The sequence below is a fragment of the Phyllopteryx taeniolatus genome, chromosome 21 (assembly GCF_024500385.1).
Source record: "Phyllopteryx taeniolatus isolate TA_2022b chromosome 21, UOR_Ptae_1.2, whole genome shotgun sequence".
NCBI lineage: Eukaryota > Metazoa > Chordata > Actinopteri > Syngnathiformes > Syngnathidae > Phyllopteryx > Phyllopteryx taeniolatus.
This window is the reverse complement of record NC_084522.1, coordinates 556845-582112: the sequence shown is the minus strand read 5'-3', so window position 1 is coordinate 582112 and position 25268 is coordinate 556845. Positions and strand designations below refer to the sequence as shown.

At 53.5% G+C, this 25268-nt stretch overlaps 2 protein-coding genes across 8 annotated transcripts in view; both read right to left on the bottom strand.

Moving 5' to 3' along the window:
* Window positions 1–11092, bottom strand: part of pvrl2l (PVR cell adhesion molecule related 2 like) — a 41823-nt gene extending 30731 nt beyond the window's left edge. For 2 of the 4 annotated variants that reach the window (XR_009786069.1, XR_009786070.1), the window contains exon 1: window positions 10854–11092. Coding sequence is in view for 1 of the 4 variants with exons in the window: in XM_061759592.1 (XP_061615576.1) it covers window positions 10854–11022 (169 nt within the window). In the remaining 3 variants the exon portion in view is untranslated. The remainder of the gene's footprint in view (window positions 1–10853) is intronic. The other 2 variants (XR_009786071.1, XM_061759592.1) reach the window with 2 other exon arrangements.
* Window positions 11093–16191: 5099 nt separating this feature from the next.
* Window positions 16192–24162, bottom strand: tcf19l (transcription factor 19 (SC1), like). Of its 4 annotated transcripts, none has more exons than XM_061760153.1 (6): window positions 23702–24162; window positions 21336–21895; window positions 20274–20443; window positions 19666–20095; window positions 18374–18785; window positions 16192–17498 (listed from the first exon to the last, which is right to left on the bottom strand). In XM_061760153.1, exons 2-6 carry the CDS (start codon window positions 21646–21648, stop codon window positions 17171–17173), a joined length of 1653 nt encoding a protein of 550 aa, XP_061616137.1. In that variant the 5' UTR covers window positions 21649–21895; window positions 23702–24162; the 3' UTR covers window positions 16192–17170. The 4 variants fall into 4 exon arrangements, with proteins under 4 accessions (XP_061616137.1, XP_061616138.1, XP_061616139.1 ...); XM_061760154.1 differs by having other exon boundaries at window positions 19699–20095; XM_061760155.1 differs by having other exon boundaries at window positions 21343–21895.
* Between the last annotated feature and the right edge of the window lie 1106 nt (window positions 24163–25268).

Below are 25268 nucleotides of genomic sequence, written 5' to 3'. Positions count from 1 at the left end.
ATGACATAAATACACGGAATGTGACGTGGACATTGGACATGGTGCTGTTCCTTCTGTTGTGTGCGCCTCGGCCACTTGGGGGCAGTATCATACTCGACCATACATGCAGATGGTCACTCAGTAAGCCGCAGTAATACGAGTCGTTCTTTGCAGAGGATAAAACATAAACGGCCGTCAGTATTGTTAAATGATCCGTATACATGTGTTGCTCCGGCATTTGTGTTGAAATATCTGTGGCTTAACGGGTCGCGACGCTTCCGCGCCGATGCTATTTGTTAGCCTGTCTATGGGGTTTCGTATGGTTTGTTAGCATGAAGCTAAACGGACACTTATGTTGTTGTTTTCAAGACAGCGCATTCGCTCAGTCAGCAAATATCAACTGGGAGTGGCTGTTGTCGCACAATAAACAATTGGATCATGCCAGTAAATGCCCCAAAATGGAACCAAAACAAGCGGATTTAAGAGGGCCAAATCGTGCCACCGGCAGCAGATGTTTTCATCGAGTCTTAACACGCACGCGTGTGCGCGCGTGAGAGTGCGACGCGTGCTGACGCAAGCGGGAGGGTGACTCAGACGGCAGCTGAATCGCCGCAGGCGGGAGGGGCGCTCGACGTCTCCGCCCGACGGAGTCCGGTGAACCCCCGCCGAGGTCACCGGAGGTCATCCGGAGGCCGGCGCAAAAACAGTGCACGCATTTCTATTGGAAGTTGCAAAAGTCCCAAATTGCACGGGGAAAAAAAGCAGCGACAGAGTGTTAACGCGTCTGTCGGCTCGGGCGCCGCCGCTGCCGCCGCCGCCGCCGCCGCTGCCCCGCCACAAATGACGAACGTCACAATATTTCACAAACATTACAAAGAAATCATAAACATCCGTCCGTCCGTCTTCTGTACCGCGTCCGCTGTCTTGGGGCGCGAGGCGGGGCACGCCCGGAACCGGTCGCCGGCCAATCGCAGGGCACATAGAAACAAACGACCGTTGCCACTCACATTCACACCTACGGGCAATTTCGATTCTTCGATGAATGTAGCGCGCACCTTTTTGAGATGTGGGAGGAAAGAAAAAAAAAGAAGAACAAAAGAGCTTTCAAACCTTTTTTGCTTCGATTTGCTTCAACGCACATCGTGCCACTCCTTCTAGAGGCCACCTGGGGGCAGTACAATCGACTGAGACACACACACACGGAGACGACGCCTGTGAGCATTGTTATATTGTCTGTTTACATCTGCTGCACCATTCTTTGTGTTCAAATATGCTTTGTTGGAAGGGTGACGACAGCGCCGCACTGACGCTAATCAGTAGCCCATCTATGGTGTTTTGCTGTCAACGCTTTTGTTCTTTTCATTTTCAGAAGATGCGCAACAACGCACACGCACAAACAAATGAGGACAGACGAGAGCTCGTAGACGACACGAAAATGTGTTCGCTCGCTGGAGTCGCAGCCGACATGAGCCTGCGGGCTTAGCCGCCCGCACGCACGCGCGCGCACGTACCCTGGCACACACACGCAGATTTGACTGCTGCTTTGTCATTGCGAGTCTTGAAAATGGCAGCTTGCCCCTGTTAACAGTTAACACACACACGCACACACGCAAACAAACACGAGGATTAAGAAGACACCTCAATGTCAGTGCGCCTCGGTCATGCGCAAACACACACACACTCCATTCCATTCATAGGGCTGTGCGCGCGCGTGTACACAGCCTGATCCTCCCGGTTTCCAGAGTCGCCGTCGCAATCCGACAGGAAAACATTCCGAAGTGAAAACCAATTACGGAACAGAAGATCATTGGCTCAAAACACACACACACACGCACGCACGCACACATGAACAACATAGCAAAGGCAAACAACATACACACACATATTTACTCGTGTTTCCTGCCTAACACACACACACACACACACACACACACTCAGAGAAAAACAAACCCTAAGACACATCCAATGAACAACTGCTACTTCAAAAAAAAGGTGTTTTTAGAAATAATCAGAATAAATAAAGAAAGAAATCATCCTGTATGAAATAAAAGTGCGGCCCGCCCCGGAGCTGCAGAACCGTGCGGGCGTGTCCGCCGAGTGCGCTGGAGACGAGCCCTTCGCCCGTCAATCAAATCCGTTGGTTGTCGTCAGCGTCGAGCCCGATCACGTGCGCGGCCGCTGCGGTTTTGGCTAATCGACAGTTAACTTTTCCCGCGCGTCTGTTAGGCGGGGACCACAGGCAACAACGCTGAGCGAGGCGCCGATGTTTAGGACGACCCCGCTCGTTAGCTACTCGCCTCGCTAGCTAGACGGCTCGCGGGCTAGCGAACGTAATACATTGTTTAACATGGCCAACTGCGATCATTTTGGTCGTGAATATCGTGATTAGCGATGAGCCTCGCGCTTCTTCCTCACGACGATCGACCGAAGAAATGATTGGTTGTTGTGGTTATTTTTTTATTATTTTTTTGTAGTAGTTGTTTATTGCTAGGCAGAATTGAGCAGCAGTAAAAAAAAAAGGACAGGGAGAGGTGGCCATAAGGGCGAGGCAAGGGCTGACGGTTTGCCCGCAGTCTCCTGACGTTTCGCACTGCCGGTTGCCCATAGTCTCTGGAATGTTGCCGAGATTTTGGTTTTCAGCAGTCGGTCTGTTCGTAAAATTGGGCCATCGATGAAGTGCACCCTCTAGTGGTTGCATTTAGCACGGCAGGAAGCCGAGAAAGCGCGTTTGTCTTGACGTTGTCCCTCTCAACTGTTGACTTTCAGCAGCCCGTTTGGGCAGCAAACTCGCTGCTTTCATTTAGTTTTCTAGAATGTTCCCGCGCCGGAGCGCGCCTCCTTCTCTTGACTCTCAGCAGCTCGTTCGGGCAGCAAATTCCGCGTGGACGGCGGAGGTCGGCGCATTCCCCTTCGGCGCGGGGAACGCTCGGGCGGCGAGTGTTGCGGTCTCCTTGGTTACGGCGGGTGTTGCCATGGCAACTCATCAAGCAGGCGGCGGGAGGATTTCCGGCCCGCCGATCGGCTCGGCCTCGACTGTAATTAGATCGATCGCGTCGCCGCTGCCGTGAAATGAGAACCGAACGATGCCCGGCTCGACGATGCCCGGCTCAACTACAGTCATCACGAGCCGCGGGCTTCGAAGCCGGTCGGACTCGGGCCGGGAGTCGCGCGACCCGCTAACCAGCTACGCTGGGATCTCGGGGAGAGGACGCACGCCAAGCTTCACGTCGTTTTCATTGCATCATTCTGACTCGTCGTCGTCTTTGTTTTGAACACGTTCGATATTCAAGACGGTCGGCCCCGGCCTGTTTCGGACCCGCCGCCGAGACGCCTCGGCCCTCGGAAGGACAACCTTGGGGATCGTCGCGCGTCCGTCTGGCGTTTGAGTGCGTTCTTCTTCGTGCGTTGCGTGCGCTTTGAAAGCCGACGAGATTGATCTTTTTATCTGTCGGACAATTCCTTTTTCGCTTTGTACTTTTTACTTTGACTCAATACTTTTACAAGAATCTTTTTAAAAAAGAAAATCTTTACTTCTGCTGAAGCACAAAGCGTGAGTTCCTTTTCCCACCGTTGTCCAATCTTGGAGCGCGTTCGCACGGTCGCGCTTCACGCTCGGCCGCCGCCGGCGCGCCTCTTGGGGGCGGGGCCGCGTGCAAAAGGACCTTCTGCGTCATTGCACTTTTCATTTTCATGCGCGTGCGAGGTGGAGCGGCACGAAAATCAACAACGAGCGGCAGATATGCTTCGGATCCGCGAGGCCTCGCTCTTTCTCGCCGGAGGTCACGTGACGTCGAGATGGCCCGGAGACTGCCGCCATGACATTCCGCCAGATGCGGCTGCGAGCGAGCAGCCGTTTGCCACTTTGCACGCGTGGCGTTCAGGCGCGCGTCCGACGGGCCCGTGGGAGCAAGCGCGCGCGCGTGTGTCAGTGCTGTACTTCGAAGTGAACGTTGTGACGAGTGAGTGTGAAAGAATATTTAGAGATTCGATTTTTTACACCTCCAACCGAAACTGCAAACTGAATTGAATGTTTCCCACGGACACGACGCCTCCGATTCGGCGGCGATCGGATACTCGCGAAGGCTTCCGATACCTGCCGCCGATACTTGAGGCGAACAAATCGGACACGGAGTCAGTTCTCCTCGCCGGTAGTCGGCGCTGCGCTGTGCGCGTGTGTGTTACTGCATATGTGACTCGGTGCGTGTGTAATTGTAACTTTTGAGTTCCTTTTGTGTTGGTGCATGTATGTTTGTGTGCGACGCGTGTGTCTGTGACTTAGTGTAAGTTATTGCGTGTGCGCGTGTGGTTGGCGTACGTATGAATTTTCTGCTAGTGCAGGTTTGTGTACACGCGTGTCTTAATGTATATTGAAGTTATGCATGAACACACATGCACTCTGCAAGTTAGTGTGTTTTTGTGTGTTAGTGTATACGTTCGTCAGCGCACAAAATTTGCGTGTTTGTGCCTGGATGTGTTACGGTGCGCGCGTCAGTTGTGTGAGTTACTGTACACGTTTGTGTGTGTGCGTGTGTGCGTGCGCACGTACCACACAAAACAAAGATCTCTTTCCCAGGCGGGCGTGTCGCTCTGATTGCTAATTAGCGACTTGTCAACAGTCATTCTTGTGTGCTGCTTCGCCACCTCTGTGGCACGCGCACACGCGCGCACACGCACGAATGGGACTTGTTTTAGGCCGCAGGAAAAAAAAGAAAACATGCCGCAATTGCCTTGGAGCTAAAAGCGCCCATGGTGGATATTTCATTTGACGGCTGCGGCGTATTAAATATGCATTGCATCCACACACTGGAATAAAAGCGCAGAGTGAGACGTCACACATTTATGCGCACGCGTCATATGTTGATGATGATGTTGATGTTTGTTTGTGCTCCAAACAAGTTGTTTACTGCTGGACGTCACCGCATCCACCAACTGGACAACATTTGATCTGCTCAAACGAGAGTAGCGGACGACGGCGTCGACTAGTGGACGGCGGCGTCGACTAGCCTAGCGGACGACGGCGTCGACTAGCCTAGCGGACGACGGCGTCGACTAGCGGACGACGGCGTCGACTAGCCTAGCGGACGACGGCGTCGACTAGCGGACGACGGCGTCGAGTCATGAAAATCATCACCCAAAAAAATGGTGAATTAGGACGTATTATTTCTTTGGCATTATCGCTGAAATGATATGAAAAAGGCCCGTCATCGGCCACGACAGTGAACGAGCTGGTCTTGAAAGTTTCGGAAGAACCTTTTAAGGCGGACTCGCCGTGAAAAAGTGACCCATCGTGCTAAGGAATGATCACAGAGCGCAGTACCTCCCGGGTGGCAGCGAGCTCGTAATTCAAGTGTAAACAAAAAGTGTCACGCAGTCAGTCGGCGCGACCTAGATTGGAGCGTGCGCCTCCTTTTTTTCCGTCCCCTCCCTCATCTCTCGTCTCGTTTTCCATCCCTCCATCCTTCCTCGTCCCATCTGAACAAACACGACGGCGACGACGAGACGGCAGAGGAAGCGAGCGCACGGGAGACGAAAGTAGGGCAGGCCGACCCGGACGCGTCGTGCCCAGCCATTTGCTCGGATAGCGAGGCGAGGCGAGGCGAGGAGGGTGGGGAGGGCGAGAGGGGGGGCTTGAGAAGATCCCGGCTGAAGACGAAGCCAGCAAAATGGAGCGACGACGACGGAGAAGAGGAGCGCGGTCGCCACATGACAAAATGGAGGCGGCGTGATGCCGCTGTGACGATAAAAGGACGCGGGTGACTGCTAACCAGATAATCAAAGGCGGATATTCTTTCTTCTCTGTGAAGAACAAGTACAAATATTACTGCAGTCTACTGAGGCGTTGTGAGCGTCTCCGCGTTTAGCGGCTCGTCTGTATTTCCTGCCCCCGGTGGCCGAGGTGCGCGGCAGAAGGAGCGGCGCGACGTCCGTTGAAACGAAGCAAAAAACAATTGAAAGAGTTCCCCAAATGTCGTCAATTTTTTGGGAAGGAGGCTGGAACGGATGAACGGGATTTTGCAAGCGCGGTCATGAAAGCAATTCAACTCGTATCTCAAGGCGCCGCTTTGACATGAGCCGGCCGGCGCCTTTTTCGAAAAGCAATCGGATTTCGGAGCCCGTTGAAAATCAATAGCTTTCTTGCTCCGACATCAAACACTTTAAATACGATCGATTGAGAATCGGATAAGATCGAACGCATATTGACGGCGCCGCTTTTTGCCACGATTGATGACATCGTCAAAAATCAATCGTGTTGCCACAAACGGCAGTTTGAGGGCGTTCGAGAGAGAGAGAGAGAGAAAAAAACAACGGCGTTCCGACCGTGGTGGGAAAGCGCGGGCGGGGGACGGCCGGCTGGTTGGCAGCGAGGAAGACGAGGAAGACGAGGATGATGACGGCGATGAGGGGGAGGCGGCGGCCATCGATAGTCCAACCCGCCTGAAATCGAAAAAAAAATGGCTTCCGTCTCCCTCATCTGAGAGGAACTCGAGTTTTCGTCGCTCGCTTGTTTGGATCGGGATGACGCAAAAAAACGAATTTGACAAAAAATGGAAAAATCAGCAAATCCGAGTTGGATTGCTTGGCCTCGGGGGGGGTCAGCGCGCCACCGGGGGTCGACATTCCCCCCCCCCCAAATTAAAGACGCTCATCTGATGATGGTGCCAAAAGAGACGACTTTCCCAATTGTCCGTTTTCACGGCTGCCAAATGCGATCGGGATCGGATCCGGATTGAGCTCGGTGTGAACGCATCGACGACAACGTTGACTTATGACCCAAAGAGACTTGGAAAATATTTGGTCATTATTTTCTTTTTGTATTTTGTTTGTAATGTTAAACACTACAAAACAACGAAAATGTTGTTTTTTAATCAAATGTATAAAATATTTACAATGTGTAGCACAAATATATTTGGATGATTTACAAGAGAACCAAAGATGCGTCGGACGAACTCACAAGAGACACCAACAATTACAAAACAATACCGGGATGTTTTCTCAGCGGGTTTTTTTTTTGCGGCGAAAAGCAACGAAGGCAACAAGCCGCCGCCATCAACCTTCGCGCCCTCGTTTGCTCTTCGGCGCCGAAGAGCAGAAAGAAGAGAAAATGATGGAGGGATGAAGGTGCGAAAGGAAACAGGCAAATGAGGAGGGAGGTGAGAGAAGGATGAGGAGATGAAAGGATCCGAATTCAAAAAGAAGGCGAGAAGAGGAGGAGGAGGAAGACGAAAACGGCGAGGCGCGGCCTCCTCTTCCTCTCTATTGTCATACGTGCAGTCGGCCGAGTGGAATCCGCTTCCGCCAAGCGCACCGCAAAGCCGGAAGCGGATCTCTTCATTTTGCTCCCGCCCGACCGATCAAATCGCGGCCTCGCTCCTCCCCATCCGGCGTCGCCGCGCCGCTCGATAGAACAAAAGACTCCGACGTGGAGCGCCGTCGGCGTCGGGCTCTTCCGGACATTCGCGACGGTCAGAATCCTTCCGACCGGGACCGGCGTGGATGGCTTCGCCGCTAGTCATCCCACTTCTGACACCGTTTGCCACCCAAGCCTCAGGAGTGGTACCCTCAAGCACGGGTTGCGAATCCTGTCCACAGTCATCGAGCAGTTGGTCCTTCAAATGACCACCTCGAGACTCACCGTCCCACTTCTCACCTCGTTTGTCACACATTGCGCAGGGATATCGGAGGGACAAAGCATCCCGCTTCTGACACCACAATCTGGGGTCGTACGAGCCGAAGCCACGGAGGAACGCGGCCGGTCCGCAATCCGAGGGTCGAGTCCACGGTGGCTTCGTTCGCTGCTTTTCTGCCCGACGGGCCGGCGGCGCCGATCGGAGGCGTGAAAAGCGAGCTGAAATCCCGGCAGAGACGTCCGCCGCTAAGCGAGCGCCGCGAATGACAATTCCCCGAGGGGCGCGCAACTTTCCGGACCGACGCTAATCCGCTCGCTTGTAATTCCGCTGTTGCCCGGAGCCCGAGCTTTGTGCCGCATTGTGTCCAGAGGTCGCCGACAAGCCCGAGACATCGCCGTGACAACGACAACGACGACGGGGACGCCGGCAGACCGATAAACAAGCGCATCGGACGGCGTGCCGAGAAAAAGCGGCCTCGGGGGGGGGGGGGGGGGGGGGGGCGGGCACTATCGCTCCAATCGTCCTTGCAAACATTCCCGGCTGGCCGCCGACGCGCAATACGCAGCCGCCTGATAAACGGGACGAGCGGGCGGCGACTCGTCTTCTTGCGCCTTCGTAAAGTCCTCCTCGGCCCACTCAAAGTCCCAGCATGCCGAGCTGCGGCGTGACATCACGGAGGGTTCAAACGCCGGTCGACACGCCGTCCCCGCGTCGCACCTGAAATCGACCTTTTCTCCTTCCAACATTTACCACACACACACACACACACGTGCGAATGCAAGCCTGACCCCGATGCGACCGGACCTGACCCCTATTTGCTTTATATGACAGATCTTCCAGGATTAAATCTTCCCGTGTGGCAAGCGGCGCAGGTCAACGAAGCGCTGCTTGAAAGTGTAGCGCACCGAAGAAATGGCGACAAGCTAACGGCTAGCCAGCGCGGGGGGAAAAAGCTGCAACGAGCGGCGCCGCGGGGGACCAGCAAGCGTCAGTCGGGACTGCCCAAAATGGCCGCTTCACAGACTTGCTGTCCTTTTCCCGTTTCACGCGTCCACTTCGGAGAGACACGCTCACCCGATTTCGTGTCGATCGGAGAAACTAGCGTCGTTCTTTGGAGCGTTCAAAGAATCCTCAAATTGATCGTGGCTTTGACGCCGTGCCCCGCCCACATCAGATGGCGGAAACAGAAAAGCCAAGCGATTCAGCGTCTTCCGATTGGCTCTCATTCAGCCGAATTGCCGATTAGCAGTTCGCCGAAGCACGAGCCCCAAAACCAAAGTGGCCGCATTTCAAGCGCGGGTCCTTGCGACCTGTTACGGTTGGCACGTCCGCGGAATTTGGTGTCGACGGGTCAATCTGGTCTCGGGGGATAATTCTTGGAATTATTCGGAATTGTTTTCCGCCCCAGAGGTGCGACACACTCCGCAGTTGTCCACATATTGTCATGTTACAGCTTTATTCGAAAATGGAATCCTTATTTTTCCTATTCCTTCCCGCTCGCCCTCACGCTGTCGAGCGCTCTGAACTCTTCCGTGTCATCCCCGCCGCGTGTCCCGTCCGCACGCGAGCGGCGCGAATTGCCCGCCGCGTATCGACTCCGAATGGGCTGTCACAGCTTCACCCCAAAAGCAAGGCTAGCCCACATTTGCAATCGTCGCAAATAAAACGGCCGCACGAACATCAGGAGACGGAAAGTCCGGACGTTTTTGACGGGGGGGGGGGGGGCAAAGTGAGACGTGGGTGCCGGCGCCATCCGGGCCAAAGGAGCGTCGGCAAATTGTACCAAGGGGTAATTACGGCACGGCTCGTATGTCGGCGCTTTCTCAGTTGACCTGCACAAGAACTGAAGGGAAGGAAACACACATGGAGTTGGCTTTTGGGCGCTCCGAGGCAAGAACTCCGCGACCTTCCGCTGGTTTTTATCGGGCGTGTGAAAAGTAGGCGAAGGCGGCACGCGGGCACACGAGGAGCCACGCCTCTCCAGACCGGCCCTCGACATGGAGTCCGTGCGCCACGCGCCACAGAATTGACTTTTTGTTTGTTTTTTTTAAACTTTTGGAAAATTCCGCCCCCGAAGCCCGTTTCGGCGAGCAACGTGAAAGTCGGTCGGCGTGTCCACCGCGAGGAGACCTGCAAAGCGTCTCAAGAGGTCGCGCTTGAAAGGACGCAGCTTTGGTTTTTTCAACTGCATTTCAGGGTCACGTAGGTCATTTTCATCGGAAATCTGTCCGATTGCCACCAGACGTGCACATCGTGTACCAAACACACGGACGACGCTAAATTGTGAAACTGTCGATGAGTTTCATCATCCTCATCCTCATCATCCTCATCCTCATCCTCATCACGTTTGCCCTTTCCTTCAAACAAACGCGCAGCTCGCCCTCTCCGGCCTCATGAATCGTTATCCTCCCACATTTTCAAAGGGTGAACGCAAACAGCAGCTGGCTACACAGGGAGCCGGTGCGCTCCTCCTCGGTTTTGTTCTTCATTAATAAACCGCTTTCAAGAGTTACACTCAAGCTTGAAAAATGGCGATCGGACCCCGAATCCAGCCGCAGTGTCCGCTTTCAAGCACAAGCGGCACACGTCGGCGGGCTGCTCGTCGTCTTTCCTTAACACACCACTCCGAGCGGTTACGTTCGGGAGGCCAAACGGGAAAACAACATGACGTGTCAAACACAACGGGGGGGGGAGGGGCATCGTTTTGGTGAAGAAACCACTTGGAGATTATTTTGAAAGGTTTGCAAATGTACACAAACTGCAGAGGTCATCTCGCGCGCCTTTTCCCCGAATAAGCGCGCACTCATCGCTCGCATTCATCCGTTCACACACCGACGGGTGCCCGCGGGGGCCAAACGAGGCTTCGGCGTCTTGCCCGAGGGCACTCCGCCACGCGGACAGTCGGAACCGGGACGACCCGCGGTCGGAGGCCAAAGACAGCGGCGGCGTCTGCTTTCGACACACGCACACGCGCCGCTAGACGAGATGGGCGTGGCCCTCCACCGTTCTGCCTTTTCCCTAATCAACCTCCTTCTGTCGGGAGCGCGCGAGTCTATGGGTCACGTGCCAAAACGGGCACGCACGCGCCTCGCGGCACAATTTGACGCCAAGACGCGTCCCGTCGTCGCGCGTTCGCTGCGAGCCGCGGGATCCAACTCGCGGAACCGAGGCGTCGGCGGATTAAGCGCGCCGGGCGGTCACCTGCCGCCCGGCGCCGACGACGCGCGTCCCCGACGGTGAGCTCACCTCGGCCGGCGAGCAGGAGCCGAGCCGCCGCCGCCGCCAGCAGCAGCAGCAGCGGCGGCGGCGGCGGCGGCGGCCGGCAGGCGGAAGAGGAGCGGGCGCCGTCCATCGCCGCCGTGCTTGCGCTCGTCGCGGCGAGCGAACGTCGGGGGGAAATCCACAGCAGCCGCATTAGTCCGCCGGGGCGTGCGCGTGCGCGACGAGCGGAACCACCCCCCGCAGGACGGCGGCGTGCGGCGCGGCCGTGACGTCACAACAGCGCCACCGAGCGGACAACGGCCGACATTGACGCGCAGCAAATCGGAAGGTGGGCAGGTGGGCACTTGGGCGAGGGGCGGGGCCACCCGAAGGACGACGGCCCGTCCGTTCTCGCCAAACAACCATTGGCGCCCGCGTTCACGTTCGAGTCTTCGGTCAACCGGGCGCGCGTGTTTTGGGGGCGTGGGGGGGAAAGCGGAGTGCCCGGAGAAAAGCCACGCGGGCACACGTCATAAATGCGTGACCCTTCGTGTCGTCGTCGACTTTTGCTTTGCTTTGCTTTGTTTTGTCGGGATTTCATTTTCTTCTTTTTGTTTTGTCTCGTCAGCCCCGCTCCCCGTGTCAACCAATCCGCTCTCTCCGGCCGCTCGCGTCTCGTCCAGTTGTGCCTCGTTGTCTCTCCCTCGCCGTCGTCCTCCTCTTGAACCACTTCTGCCTTTCTCCCCCCTCGCCGCCGCTTCGACGGCGAAGTTCGGCTCGAGCGGCGACGCTTTCGAGCTGAAGCGAAGACACGCAAATGCGCCCGCTCCATCAACAACAACAACAACAACAACAACAACGCTGTAACACAATTGTCTCGAAGACGGTTCCATATCGATGACGACATCGTTCCGGAAGACCCCGTGAGCCCGCCGCCCTCCATTTTGCCCCCAATGCAAGCGGCCCATTCATCACAGAACCTTCGCAGGTTTGGCACGATCGCGCGTGCGTCCGTCGTCGCCACCTAAAGGTCACTGCCGCCATCGCTCCGAAAAGCTCCCAGTGAATTTCCATACGACGACCACCGAGCGGGAATCGAACCCGCGGCAGGCGAACGTGCCGCTACGCCGTCGGGCACCTTCCGGTGAATCGTTCGGGCATATTTGGACGATTGTCCAAATGTCCGATTAAAAAAGAGAGGGAATCGTTGAATCGATTCAAACGAGGTTCAAATGTGCTGAAGTGACGGCGGATATTCTATTTTTAAAAAGGTGACCATTCTTTCAGTTTAGCACATTTTGTTCAGTGCCATCCACCTCCTTGCGCTTACCCGAGGTCGGGTCGCGGGGGCGGCAGCCTCCGCCCTCTGCCGCAAGTATCTCAGGAAGCACATTTTGGGCATTCCCCAAACTGGCCCATTTGCCATATTTACCGCTCCCTCTGGCCTTTCTCTCCCGAATCCGGCTCGAAACTTTGCACATTCCCCAAATTCCGCAATCGAGCCATAAATTCGGTCATTTGTCAACTTCCAACTTTTCAGCTCCATTTCTTCGTTTCGCATTTGATGCCCACTTTGCCGAGTGGCCCTTTTCTTCCATCGTCACTCATTTCTCGGCATTTGAGCTCGTCGGCATTCCCACGGGAATTGCGCTTTCTATTTTAGGCTTGCTGTTGTCGTAGATAATCAACTCTTCCTCTTTTTGCCTTCGACCTTTGCCCTTCGCCCCGCGGCTAAGAACCCGCGCTTTCCCGCTGGCAGATTTTGCATCTTTACCACAATTGATCAAATGATATGAAAAGGAAACCGTCGACGCCAAGCGCGACGACGCCTTCCCCGCACTCGGCATTAGCTCGGGTCGCTGCGGCTGCCCGGGGGCGCTAGCGGGCGAGCGCCGTAGAAAGTCAGATCGATTAAGCGAGCCGGCGGCGCAACGGGACGGCGCACCCGTCAGCGGCCTCCACGTCGGCGCGGCGCGAGTTTATTTGTCGAGCGATATTCACACACAAGCCGAATGCCGAGTGCTTGACAGAGACGAAGAAAGATTCAAAACAAGATGGAATTCAAGATTCCAAGATGGCGGAAGCAAGGAATTCCGTTTGTGATCGATGACAACGCGGCAGTTTTCAACGTGCCGACGTTTGTGCGGCCACACCAGAAAAGAAATCACGTGATCACGTGACAAACGTCAACGGACTGACTTCTGCATTCAGCCAAGCAAAACGAAGCAAGCGCTTCCATTTCAAGTCACTCTTTTTAAAGAGCTTAGTAGTTATGTAGCTGGTAACTTTGATCGCTAAGACACACCCACGCAGGTGTTTCGGTATTGAAGAAGGGAACCAAAAACAAAAGTGTCACCACAGAGGTTAGGGCGTTGTTAGCGACCCTGGAAAATCGCACTCATCAAAAAGGCGAGTGGCACATCAAATGCGGTGAACCACGCCCCTCTCAACGGTCGACTGTCAATCAAACGGCACTGGAGCAATAAAGGCTTGCTCGTTATCTGGTAATGCCGGTACATTTGTTGTTGTTGTTGTTGTTGTTGTTGTCAATTGTGCAACAAGATGCAAAGTCCTTTAGCACTTGGAGCAGTTGGAATGACTAATATCGCGATAGTCCGGCGCAATGAGCATCGTGCGAAGGGCGCCGACACTTCAAGCGAGGAGCGCGGTAATAATCTGGGACAATGTCGATTGCGCAAATGTTGCAGAGACTCCTTTCCGAGTTAGCCGAAGCCATTTGAAGACGCGACGCTCCGACGACGCGCCTTTTTTCAGCGCGGTACCCGAAGTTCTGCGGACCGCGTGCTCCGATGGCTCGCCGTCCTCCTCTACTTTGCAGCTTCGGCCCTTTTCTGCGGGAGCCCTCCGCCGCTCACCCCTTCGGCGCCCCCCGGATATCGTCTCGCCGTCATTAGGCGGGCGGTGCATCCGAGCGCAGCTCGCCGAGAGAGGAGCGCCGTCGGCTTCAATTCAAGACATGAAAGTGCCGCCGACACGCGCAGCCCCCCTCCGGGGACTTTCCAGCCCTTCTTCCTCTCGCTCCATCTCCATCTTCACCTCCTCCCCGTCTGCCACCATCATCACCATCATCACCATCATCGGCATAGGACGCTTTGCTCACAATGAATTCGGCTTAATGAGCTTCTTTTCCGCCGCGATGATGAGCTCGATTTATGGCGACCGCACGCACCTGCGAGTTGACATTAGATTGGCGCCACAATCTAATGAATCTAAGAAGATTGCGATGTTCCGTGTTTATTTCGGAGAGCTGTTCCTCATCTTCGGAGCGTCTCCGAGAGCGAAAGATCCCGTCGGGTTTCTTCGGCGGTTGCCTTTCTTTTCCCTCCCGGTCCCGTCCATGTTTGCATGTCGTTTTCAATGCAAATATGAAAACATCGTCGTCTGTGTGCTACTCGTTTCGGCAGACTTTTTCTTTCTTGTTATGTAGAAGAAGATCCAACGACATTTGATGAGCGATTCATGCAGAAATGCGAGAATGTGACATGTGCTTCGACACCCGCAAATTCACCTTTTTTGCCTCCTAAATTGTTCCTTTTTATCCAATTTGAATTCTTTCTCTTTTGTTTTTGGGGGACGAACCAACGTCCAAAACGCTCGTTGGCATTTAACGACGCAAACAGCTTGATTCAAAACGGTGCGAGTTGCACAATTTGCACGTGTCAGCCTTCAAACTCTGCAGATACTAGCGCGTAAATGATCCCACGCGAATTGGTGTAGTAGTGCGTTGACTTTATTGGACATCTTGACGCAAAGGTGAGAAAGAGGATGAGGCGACCAGTCGGAATGGAACATCCCCCCCCCCCCCCCGAGTGAATATGCAAATGAGATATGCAGGCCTCGCACGTCAAGCTGCGTCGGAAGCTAACGGCGCCGTTTGCGTGCAAATGTTGCCGTTCGGTGCCGCGCGCGACGCGACGGTACATCACGGAGCGCGGTGCCGAAGCTTTCGTGCTTTGGAGACGCTAATGCGACTTGTTTGGCGTTTTACACGCGAGCCCCTTCAACGTTCGTGTGCTCAGTAGACGCGCGCGCAGTTGCGCATTTAACTGACGTTGATTTGTCAACATCACATCTGCTCACACTGCGCAACATGTGGCCATCACTCCGTGACACACACACACACACACACACACACACACACACACACACCTTGACAGGCCTTAGCAAACACACGCACGCACGCACGCACGCACGCACACACCTCCAGCAGAACGGGAAAGGGAGCGAGGCACTTTGCGATCTTCTTCCATCAAGTCAACATCGTCCATAAATAGAACAACAGGCTCAGCACCGGCGGGAAGGAAACAACATGTAAGAAGCCGCGTGCGCACATCAAGAATGTTCACGAGTCACACGGAGACGAAGCAACACTTTCATTTACGAATTCATTACATCCCGTATGCGCGTGCCAGCCGAATCCGTTGAGCCCCCCAGCGGTGACAGAGAGAGTCCGAGTCATCTCGCTTTACGTCGGGAGGACAAGAAGCCTGAGCGGCGAGGTGGGGGCTTAATGTGCCGAGCGGAAGGCGGAGGGGGCAAGTTTTGGGGGGGGGGGGGGTTGCGCGCGAGACTGAAAGTGCGGCAAGCGCGGTGACTCGGTTGGGGTGAGCCGAGGGCAACGGTTTCGGGGGGGGCAAGGTCGGGCGAATCGAAGAGGGAGAAATCGGAGGCCAAGGCGGGCGAACAGAGGGGTGAACTTTGGCGTGCGGGGAGAGTGGATGCGAGTCGGTTTGCGGGGGGGAGGCCAGAGTTCAGTTCAGAGTTCGGCCGGGTGAGTTGCGGAGCGAGTTCGCGCTTTCAATCGCTTCACGCGGCACGCGGACTGGCTGCCGATTGGTCACTGGACAGCCAGCTACGCTCTCATTCGCTGACGTGCACGTCACTCACCGGGTTATTCGAGCGTGGAACGACGGACATTTTGTAGTATTCCAGTAACACGCCGCGGGGTGACAGGATTATGGCTCTGCGGCCTCTCTGTCAGGAGGGTGAATCGCTTTTAGTTTTCTTGCGCCGGCTACGGTAAGAACATCAGAATGTTACTTCAACATTGCCGACAATGAACCGATTGTGTACCATTTGGGAGGTCCCACTCTGTTGCCCCCTACTGGCTCGGAGTGCAATACGAACACGCAATTGGATGGGTTAGCAGAAAGAAAATGAAACATCGTCATTCTGTCACATTCGTCTACACGTTCGCCCGTGAAGATTTTTGTCGTTTTACATTTGCTTCATTAGCATTAGCACCATTTTCCTCGCTAAATAGGACTGCAAAGACCACCACACAAACCATCAATGATCCCCCCCCCCCCCATCTCAAAGATAGAATTGCTTTGAACAGACGAGTCACTTGAGGTCCAAACGATCAAAGAATCACCTGGCACTTTATTAGGTACACCATTTCATAACAATATAAAAATACTGCCTTTACAAACTTGTTTACGTTTTGATTGACAGAGGTAATGCTTTAATAGTATTATTGGGTTTGCAGTGGATCATAGAGAGAAATGTTTAATCATGTGTTAACCTCATTAGGTATATTATCTTTAGAGTCACCCATCTGCATTGTTTTTCAAAGTGAAGCAGAGGAGCATGTTGATCTCCCCTAAAAATGGGATTCATTCATCTGAAGTCAGACTGGTGTCAGGTGTCTTTTTCCCCCCCTGCCTTTCAAGGCGGTGTGCCACAGGGGTCATGTTGCGGACCCCCTTAACATCGTACACTGATGATTTTTTTAGCATTTTGAGGCCCCCACAAATTTGAGGCACTCATCAGAAGTCAGACTGGTGTTGGGGGCCAATTCTTGTTTTCCCTAACTTTCAAGGCGATGTGCCACAGGGGTCATGTCGCGGACCCCCTTAACATCGTACACTGATGATTTTCTTTTTAGTATTTTGAGGCCTTACAAATGTGATTCCGAAATATGGCAATACGCTGCTGCCTGGGTGTCAATCATAACCAAGTGTTCTTTTTGTAAGGCTGATTTTTTTTGGTCATTGGATCTCAATAGATGGGGTACCTCATAAAGTGGCCTTTGGCGACGCTGCCAGGATACGATCCGGGCAGCTGCCATCTGCCCGTGTACAGCGGCGGTGGGGCATCGCATTATTGTCCCGAGCATCATCTTCATCCTCCGCAAAAACCGATAAGGCCTCATTCGCGTTTCAAGTCACTGTGCGGACAAAGATCGATTGCAGCTGAGGCGGCAGAAAGTCGTCTTTGTCCGGATCGAGAATTTCATCACGTTCGACCCTAAAATCCCACCCGAGTCGCCGGACTCCCGCACGGCAGCAAGAGGAAGTCGGCGGTCCGTCGTGACTTCGAGTAAGCGCGCGCGGTGCACCTCAGCAGCGGCCGCAGTGGAAATCGGCGTTGGGGTCCCTCAGCAGCTTTTTGCGGTCCACGCGGAGACAATCGATGTGGTACCAGGCGTCGCACACGTCGCACTGGATCCACTGGACCGGGTCCTGCTGGGGCAGCAGGCAGCGGGGGGCCGCGCACGGCTCCCCCGACCCGCCGGCCGGCGTCGCCTCCTCTGCGTCGTCGTCCTCGTCGGATGACGAGCCGGAGGAGGACGAGCCCGAAGAGGTGGAGGAGGAAGACGAGGAGGAAGGCGAGGGCAGGGAGGGCCGAGGGGGAAGGGGGTGCTTCCTGGGGCGGCCGCGACGCTTGCTGCGAGCAAGGAACAAATGAGAGGAGTCACCACGGGCGGGATGTTGAGCTTTGACAAACCGCACACAAGCACCTCAACTCAGCTTTTGCCAGATACAAGCCGTCGTTTGACACATTTTCTTGTCCCGAGTTGCACAGCATTTGTTTTATTTATTTTTTTTTTTTTTTACACGCTATAGATGGCAGCAGCTAACTTCCAAACAAGCGGCAGTCTGGCAGATAGCGAACAATTCTTAAGAAAAAAAAAACCAAACAAAAAAAGTCGTCAAGCCGTTTATTGCCACTTCCAGTTCAACTAAACATAAAACAAGGAAATTACACATTGTTGATTTTCATCAAACGGCACAGTCAACGGCGAACGCCGTGAAAAAAGCCGCCGACGTTCAGCTCAAGCCACGCGCTGAGTGAGCCAAAACATTTCGAATCGATGGATTTTCATTTTGACATCAGAAGCCTGAGCTTTGTTTTGGTTGATTTCATGTTTGAGGCGTCACAAAAGCAAAACCTTTTCACAGAACGCTCGGTCAGAAAATGGAGCTTTTGGTGAAACCGGCCCGTGTTCTCCTGCTTATTACGCAAGAAAGCAGCTTTTTTCTGGCTACTTCCATTCTTAATAACTCAATATTGCTCCAAAATGGCTGCCAACATGGGGAACTCTGCTTTGAAAACGGCTGACCGACAACCAGTTCATGATGTTATTATTGCCGTTTGTGTTTTCAAAACACAATACTGGCAAAAATTGTTCTTTATTTATAAAAAAAAAAAATAAGTTTTTTTTTTTTTAAGCCCCGATAGCAAAGTGGTGCTTTGGCGCAATCTTGTTAAGGTTACTTCCCGTACATCTAGAATGCCGAGCGCCTTCGGAAGCGTCTTACCTGGGCTGCTGGCGGAACCCGTTGAATGCCGCGCGGCCCCTCGGCGCCGCGCAAACCCTCGCCGAGGGCGACGCCGGGTTGTAGCTCTCCCCTCCCACCACCAGCGGGGAGAAAACCGGCAAGCCGTGAGCCCTCCGACGCCCCCCGGCGGCGGCTCTCTGCTGGCAGAAGGCGGCCACGTCGCGAAGGCGGCCTTGCCTCGGCGGCGGGGGGAAGACGCGGCGGCGGTGGTCCAGGCGGGCGTTGGTCACGGCGCCGTGGAAGCTGCCGATGGTCCTGATGCCCACCGGGAAGGGCTCGGCTTCCCGGGGACGCGGGCGAGAAGGCGGCGGCGAGCGGAGAGCCTCCGAGTCCGACTTGTAGAGCCGACGCTTCTTCCCGCCTCGCCGCGGCGTCGCTTCCTCCTCCGGGCCTACCAGAAAATCCGGATTTGCGTCATGAAAACAAAACTTCAACTTCATTCGGGATCCGTTTCCACTCTACTGCCATTAACTGTCACAATAGAATTCAAACGTTTTTCAACAAAAAGCCCGATGACAGCAGTATTTTTTGGGGGGGGATGAACATTATTATTATTATTTTTTTTTTTATTAAAACGCGTTGATCCAAACGATTACGCACGGCAGAGTTTCAAGACATTTAACAGATTTGAAATTAGCCATTGATTGAATTTGCAGGTGCTGCTGCTTCCCAGCGCTGCAATTTGGACGTTTGGCTGCTTCCCACCTTCAGAAATCATTTGTTTGAGGTTGCTCCAAAGGTTCTCAACAGGGTTGAGGTCAGGGGGGGAGACACGACGGGGGCCACACATGACTTTCTTCCCTCTTATGCAGAGGTTTTCCTCGCGGCCCCAAATTACTGAGCGAGCCCGGACGGTCCAGACGGACGGTTGGGGGGAGGCCAACGCGTCCCAACAAGGTGGCCGCGGCAGCAAGGAGGCGGCCGACCGGCGCGGTCACGTATTTGGCCGGAAATATCCGGGCGGCGCCTTCCGGGTCCCCGAAGGTGTGACAATCATCTCTGAAAAGTAGGTGGACTTTTCTTCTATAGGACCAAAAAAGAAGAAGGGTGCCTTTCGAAACAAATTCATCTTCGAGCATGACAATCTCAAAGAAACTAACAAATCAGGGGTCCCATCCCAAAATGTAACCGGAAAGTTTCTCACTGTTACCATTGGGCGCTTTGTTCAAAAACATGAAGTGTACTGCATTCTGACTTTGGATGACTTAAAAATCATGCCCACTATCCTTTGTAGCAACTATTTAGAAAAGATCATTTGGAAGGCAGCGTACTGATGCGGCGGGGGGGGGCCCGCGTCCTCTCACCCGTCCCGCTCGGAGACTCGTCCGAGCTGCCGTCCTCCAGCAGCACCGTGTGCGCAGACTTCCTGCGGCTCCTGGAGGCCGGCGCCAGAGACTTGGGGGGCAGCGAGGAGGAGGAGGCGGCGGGCGAGGACGACGGCGGCGGCGGAGGAGGAGGAGGAGGAGGGCGGGGCGGCGAGGACGAGGAGCCCGGGTCGGAGGCGGCGCCCTCGTGCCAGCGGCTCCTCCGGAAGGTCCACGCGCTGCCCTTCATCTTGCTCAGGCTGCCGATGGAGTCCAGGATGACGGTGGAGCGGTTGAGTGACAGCTTGTTCGGATTCACGCACGCCGCCGCCGCCGCCGCCTCGCGCTCGGGGTTGGTTCTGATCCGGTTCTGCAGGTCGGACGAAAACGCGCCAGCCTGAAGAACGACAAGAAATAATGCAAGTGAAAATGAAAATAGCGTGGGAGATATTTACCCAGTGAAAACCAAGGCGGCATCAACATTCGTGTTCGCCTTTTCCCAGCGTCTTGAGCAAATGATATGGAAACGGCTCGTATGAATGTCGCGAGGGATCGGAGCGCGTGGAGCGCCTCACCTTCGGAACCGTGATGGCGTCGAAGTCCAGCGGACGAACTTTGACCTTCTGGAAGAGGAAGTAGAACTCGGGGCTCCCGGGAGCCGGGTGACCCCCGAAGGTCAGCGCGTCGCCGTCCGACAGCTCCCATCGGACGCCCGCCTGCAGGCGGACCTCGTTCACCCAGGTGCCTGGCGACGGCACGCTTTGTGTGAGCGATGGTTTGCTCGGCACGCCTTTCGTTTGCCATTTTGTGCGGCTGTTTCGACACGTCATGCTTTTGGGTTACAATTTTGCGCAGATGTTTCGACACGGCAAACTTCCATCCGTTTTCTGTACCGCTTATCCTCAGTGGGGTCCCGGGCGTGCCGGAGCCTATCCCGGCCGTCTTTGGGCGGGAGGCGGGGGACACCCTGAACTGGTCGCCAGTCAATCGCAGGGCACAGAGAAACAAACAACCATTCGCACCTACGGGCAATTTTGAGTCTTCAATCGACCTCGCACGCATGTTTTGGGGATGTGGGAGGAAACCGGAGTGCCCGGAGGAAAGCCACGCGGGCACGGGGAGAACATGCAAACTCCACACTGGCGAGACCGGGATTTGAACCCCGGTCCTCAGAACTGTGAGGCGGATGTCGTCCGCCGTGCCGCTGACGTCATACTTTTTGCTTGCAATTCTTCCGTTTTCAATTCTGTTTTTGTTTCGCAACGTGCGCTTTGCTTTTTGTCTGCAAGTATGTGTGGTTTGAGGGTACCGTCATTTCCCGTGTACAAGACGCACCCCCAAAGTTGACCTCAAAATTCTGGAAAATGCATTTTATAGGACGCACATTATACACGAGAAATGACGGTTCCCTTTTTTTCTTTCACAGTTTGCATCAAGATGATTTTTGTATCTACGTTTGTGTGGTTACAGTACATCTTCCATGTCGCTTTTCTTTCCAAGTTCATGGGTCATGTTTACAATTGCTGTTTTTAATCACAAGTATGTTTTTTGTTTACAAATGTGTGCGGTTCCTCATGATGATGTTCGGCGATGCCGGCTTGATGTTTTTGTAGACAATGACGCGTGTTTATGTTTACATCTGACCGTGAGTGCTCCTGTCCTTGATGTGGACCCGCCATCCCTCCTCGTGCGCCGCCTGGCCCTCGGCGTGCAGCTCGGCGTGGACGCGCGACACGGCCGGCGAGTCCAGCGTGACGTCGCACAGCTGGTCCGCCCTGCCCAGGCGGAAGACCGAGTGGCCGGGCGCCGGCCGGAAAGTGTACAGATCCCGCGCGGGGCCCCCCGCCGAGGCGCCGATGCGGAGCAGCTGGAAGCACGGCTGGGCCCCCGACAGCATGACGGACGCCTTTGTCCCGGAGAAGCCGCCCGCCCCAGCGGGCCGCGCTGCATTCGGGGACTCGCTCTGCCTGTGGTAAATTATTCCGCCGAAGACGTCTGCGGCGGGCTAAACGCCATCTGGCGTTAATAAATGAGGTCGTCTGAGCTGATGCAAATGGTGGGGGGGGGGGGGGCGGGGACGGGGGCGGGGGGGTCTCCCCACTGAGGGGTTAGTGACTAAAGACAAAAATTGTGTCAGACGAAAAAGAAAGTTCCTTTGTGCGTTAACGATTCACAGTTTGTGCTCCCTCCGCATCATCTGAAAGGAAACAAAAGAAAATAAATGAAGACGCAAGCAAAGTACACTCTCGCCCCCGACAATCGGGTTCTGCAATTCGCAGCTGCCGTACTACTGATGTTTGTGCCCAACAATACACCACACTCAAAAATACAGTTTGTTGTGCTTGACCACGCTCAGAATTCAAAACACTTGAATCACTTCCCCCCATCGAAATGAAGAAGATGCAATTCATCCGTTCATGCCTCCCCAAAAATTATTGAAAGTTTGCAATGTCTTTTGCATATAGCACTCATATTTCACTTTATACAAATATACAGTCATGACAAATACATAATTTGCCACTTTTTTTTGCTTCAAATCAATGGACAATGTGCTGCTCCTTCTGGTGTGCGCGCCTTGGCCAGTAGAATACAGACAGACAGACAGACAGACATACTGCACATGGTTGTTATGAATACACACTGTGTAAGTCTCTTTGTTTTATGTTGAACTTTAACAGAAAGTTGAAGCCTCTTTATTTGAAAAATATTTACTCATCCTCTCTGCGAAATGCAGGTTGTCGTGACGAGCGTTGATGTCACTGCCGCCGTCCAACACATGCATCTCAAATGTTTGCTCGCAAGTCAAAGCAAAAACAAACCAAAAAATGGTTATTAAAAAAAATACAAAAATAAAAATTGGCTGAGCGACGGGTGCTATCTCAAAAAATTGTAAGTCGGTTAACTCGTATCTCAAGACAACACCGGTGGGTTTTCGGTTGAAATTTCAGGACGTACCTAAAATGCACTACAACCTTTAAAAGATGAACTTCAGTTGACCTTTAAACTTTTGAATGTCCAAATAAATGTCTCAGTACTTTTCGCAAAACTTTGTTGTTGCCTAACAAGAAGCTGAACGGCAACATTCTCAACATCCGAACCGCTTGCGTGCTGGAGCCTACCCGTGCCATCTTCGGGCGAGAGGCGGGGTACACCCCGAACCGGTCGCCAGCCAATTGCAGGGCACATAGAAACAAACAACCATTCACACCTACAGGCAATTTAGAGACTTCAATGAACCTAGCACGCATGTTTTGGGGGTGTGGCAGGAAAGCGGAGTACCTGGAGAAAAGCCACGCAGGCACGGGGGAGAACATGCAAACTCCACACAGGCGAGGCCGGATTTGAACCCGGGTCCTCAGAACTATGAGGCGGATGTCCACTGTGCCGCCCAATCTCAACACGTTTGATGACAATTACAAGGGTGCCCACTTCTTTGCCTTTCTGTGCGTCCTCCAGTCTCTCTGCATTTCCTCTGAGAAAATGCAGTTTGAAGCCTTGCAGTGGAGAAGTAGTGCACAGTTTTGTTTTAAATGGCTTCTTCTACAGCGCACACACACACACACACACACACACGCACGTGTATGTGTGTGAATAATGCTACTGGGACAGTAGCATTTTTTTTTTTTATTTCCCTTACAGGATGTTCAAAGTATGTGTGCAGCCCGCGGGCCATGTATTGCCGAGTCGTCCAAGCGTGACTTTTTCTGGATGCGAAAAGCAGTTTTGGCTTTTTCGATTTCTTGACTTTCTTCTTTTCGATTGGCCGAGCAGCACCGACACACGCTACGTCACCGGAAGAGCCCCAATCAGGTCAAACGTGATGACACTTTTAAACCACGCATATAAGCGGCTTAACGTTGACTTTTTATTTGTTTTTGGTGCACTTTTTAGGATCTTGTTTGACGGTATCGGCTGTGCTCAGGAAAAGCTCAGGAACGAACCGTCGCTAAGCTAGCTGACGTCGCTCCCTCCTCGACAAAAGCCGTCAAAATGCGCCACTTACGACACCCAGCCGACGTCAACGGGCTGCTCCTCCTGCTGCTGAACGGCCGTCGAGCAGGCGCCGAGGTGCGCGGGGAAGTTCGGCTTGGGCTTGGGTCGCCGTCGTCGCCGTCCTCCGGGCCGCCGTGGGCCTTCTCCTGCTCGGCTTTCTTCCTCCGGACAGGAAGTGCTTTGAAATTTGGCGCGTCGGCCAGCGACTTCCCAACGCTCTAGCCGACGTCACGTCCGGCTTTTCCTCCGATTGGCCGGCGGCCAGGGCGCCTTTGGCGGGGACCCGCCCCCTCTTAAAGGGGCCCGGTACCTTTTTAGAAGGAAAAGCGCCTGCCAGATAAAACCAAAATCAACAAACAAAACAAAAAACAAAGGGCATGTTGTGAAGTACATTAGTGAAAGCAATGTACAGCGCTACACAATCACATTTACAGCTATTATCAATAACATTATTGATTAGCATTATCTAGACCTGACAGAAATGACTTGATAAAGAAACATTATGCAGTGAAAATAAAGTGGAAACTGAGAGCTTATTTAGAAAAATAAATAAGTACATTCCAGTAATATTTGGTTGATGGATAAAACAATTCAACTTCCCGCTGGCGTTGAACAGGTTAAGTACGATGGCAAATGCATTTGAGGACCCCGAGTGTGTGCAATGTAGGACATACTACCTGACAATCCTACAGGCCCAACTTCCCACCGTACAAATATATTACTGTGGCCTAATATGCGGAACGTCACGTGACCAAAACAGCTCAGCAGACTTCCTGTGTTTGCTACGCTAACAAGCATAACTACGGGTTGATGACACGATCGTTTGAAGCCCAACTTGCTAAAATGTTGTTTTTGTTATGGCTGGTGTCATCTGACAAACCTTAAATGCATGTATATCATTTATTAATACAAATATAATTTGATATATGTATCTTTGGCAGATCTCGAAGACATCTTGGGCGGAACAAAAGCCAGTGTAGACGCTGAAAGTTCCTGCGGGTGCTCTTTCCGCCATTTGCCCTTTGACCTGTTTTGCCAGATGTCGAAATGGGTTCCGCATAACCCCGTTCAACTCCTACTTACCGTATCCAGTAGCAACATTCAACATCATCTATTTAGATTTGTCTTTTATAGATGAGATTAGATTAGATTTAGAGTTTGTGTGTACTTTGTTTCTCGGTTGTACATAAATGTATACCAGTGTATTTCTGTGAATATTGCTGTTGTGAGAGCTTGATTTATGACGGGATTAATCAAGTATCTATAATCGGCTATCCAATATATATCGGGCAAGTTGATTCATTTTATTTTATTTGACCATCTTTTTATTCGTTTTATGCAGAACCTCTCTTGCACCCGCCTGACCCGCGAAGCCTTCCGCATAGCGGGGGATGCCACCCGTCCGTCACACAGCCTCTTCTGCGGAGTCTGCGGGCCAGGACGAGCTGACTCAAAGACGGTTTTATTCATCAGGCTGTCAGGAAGCTGAACTGAGGATGGAGCTGCCAGGCAAGAGGAAGACCAAAGAGAAGATACAAGATGGCGCCTACCCGTGTGGTCGCCTCGGTGACGCGCTC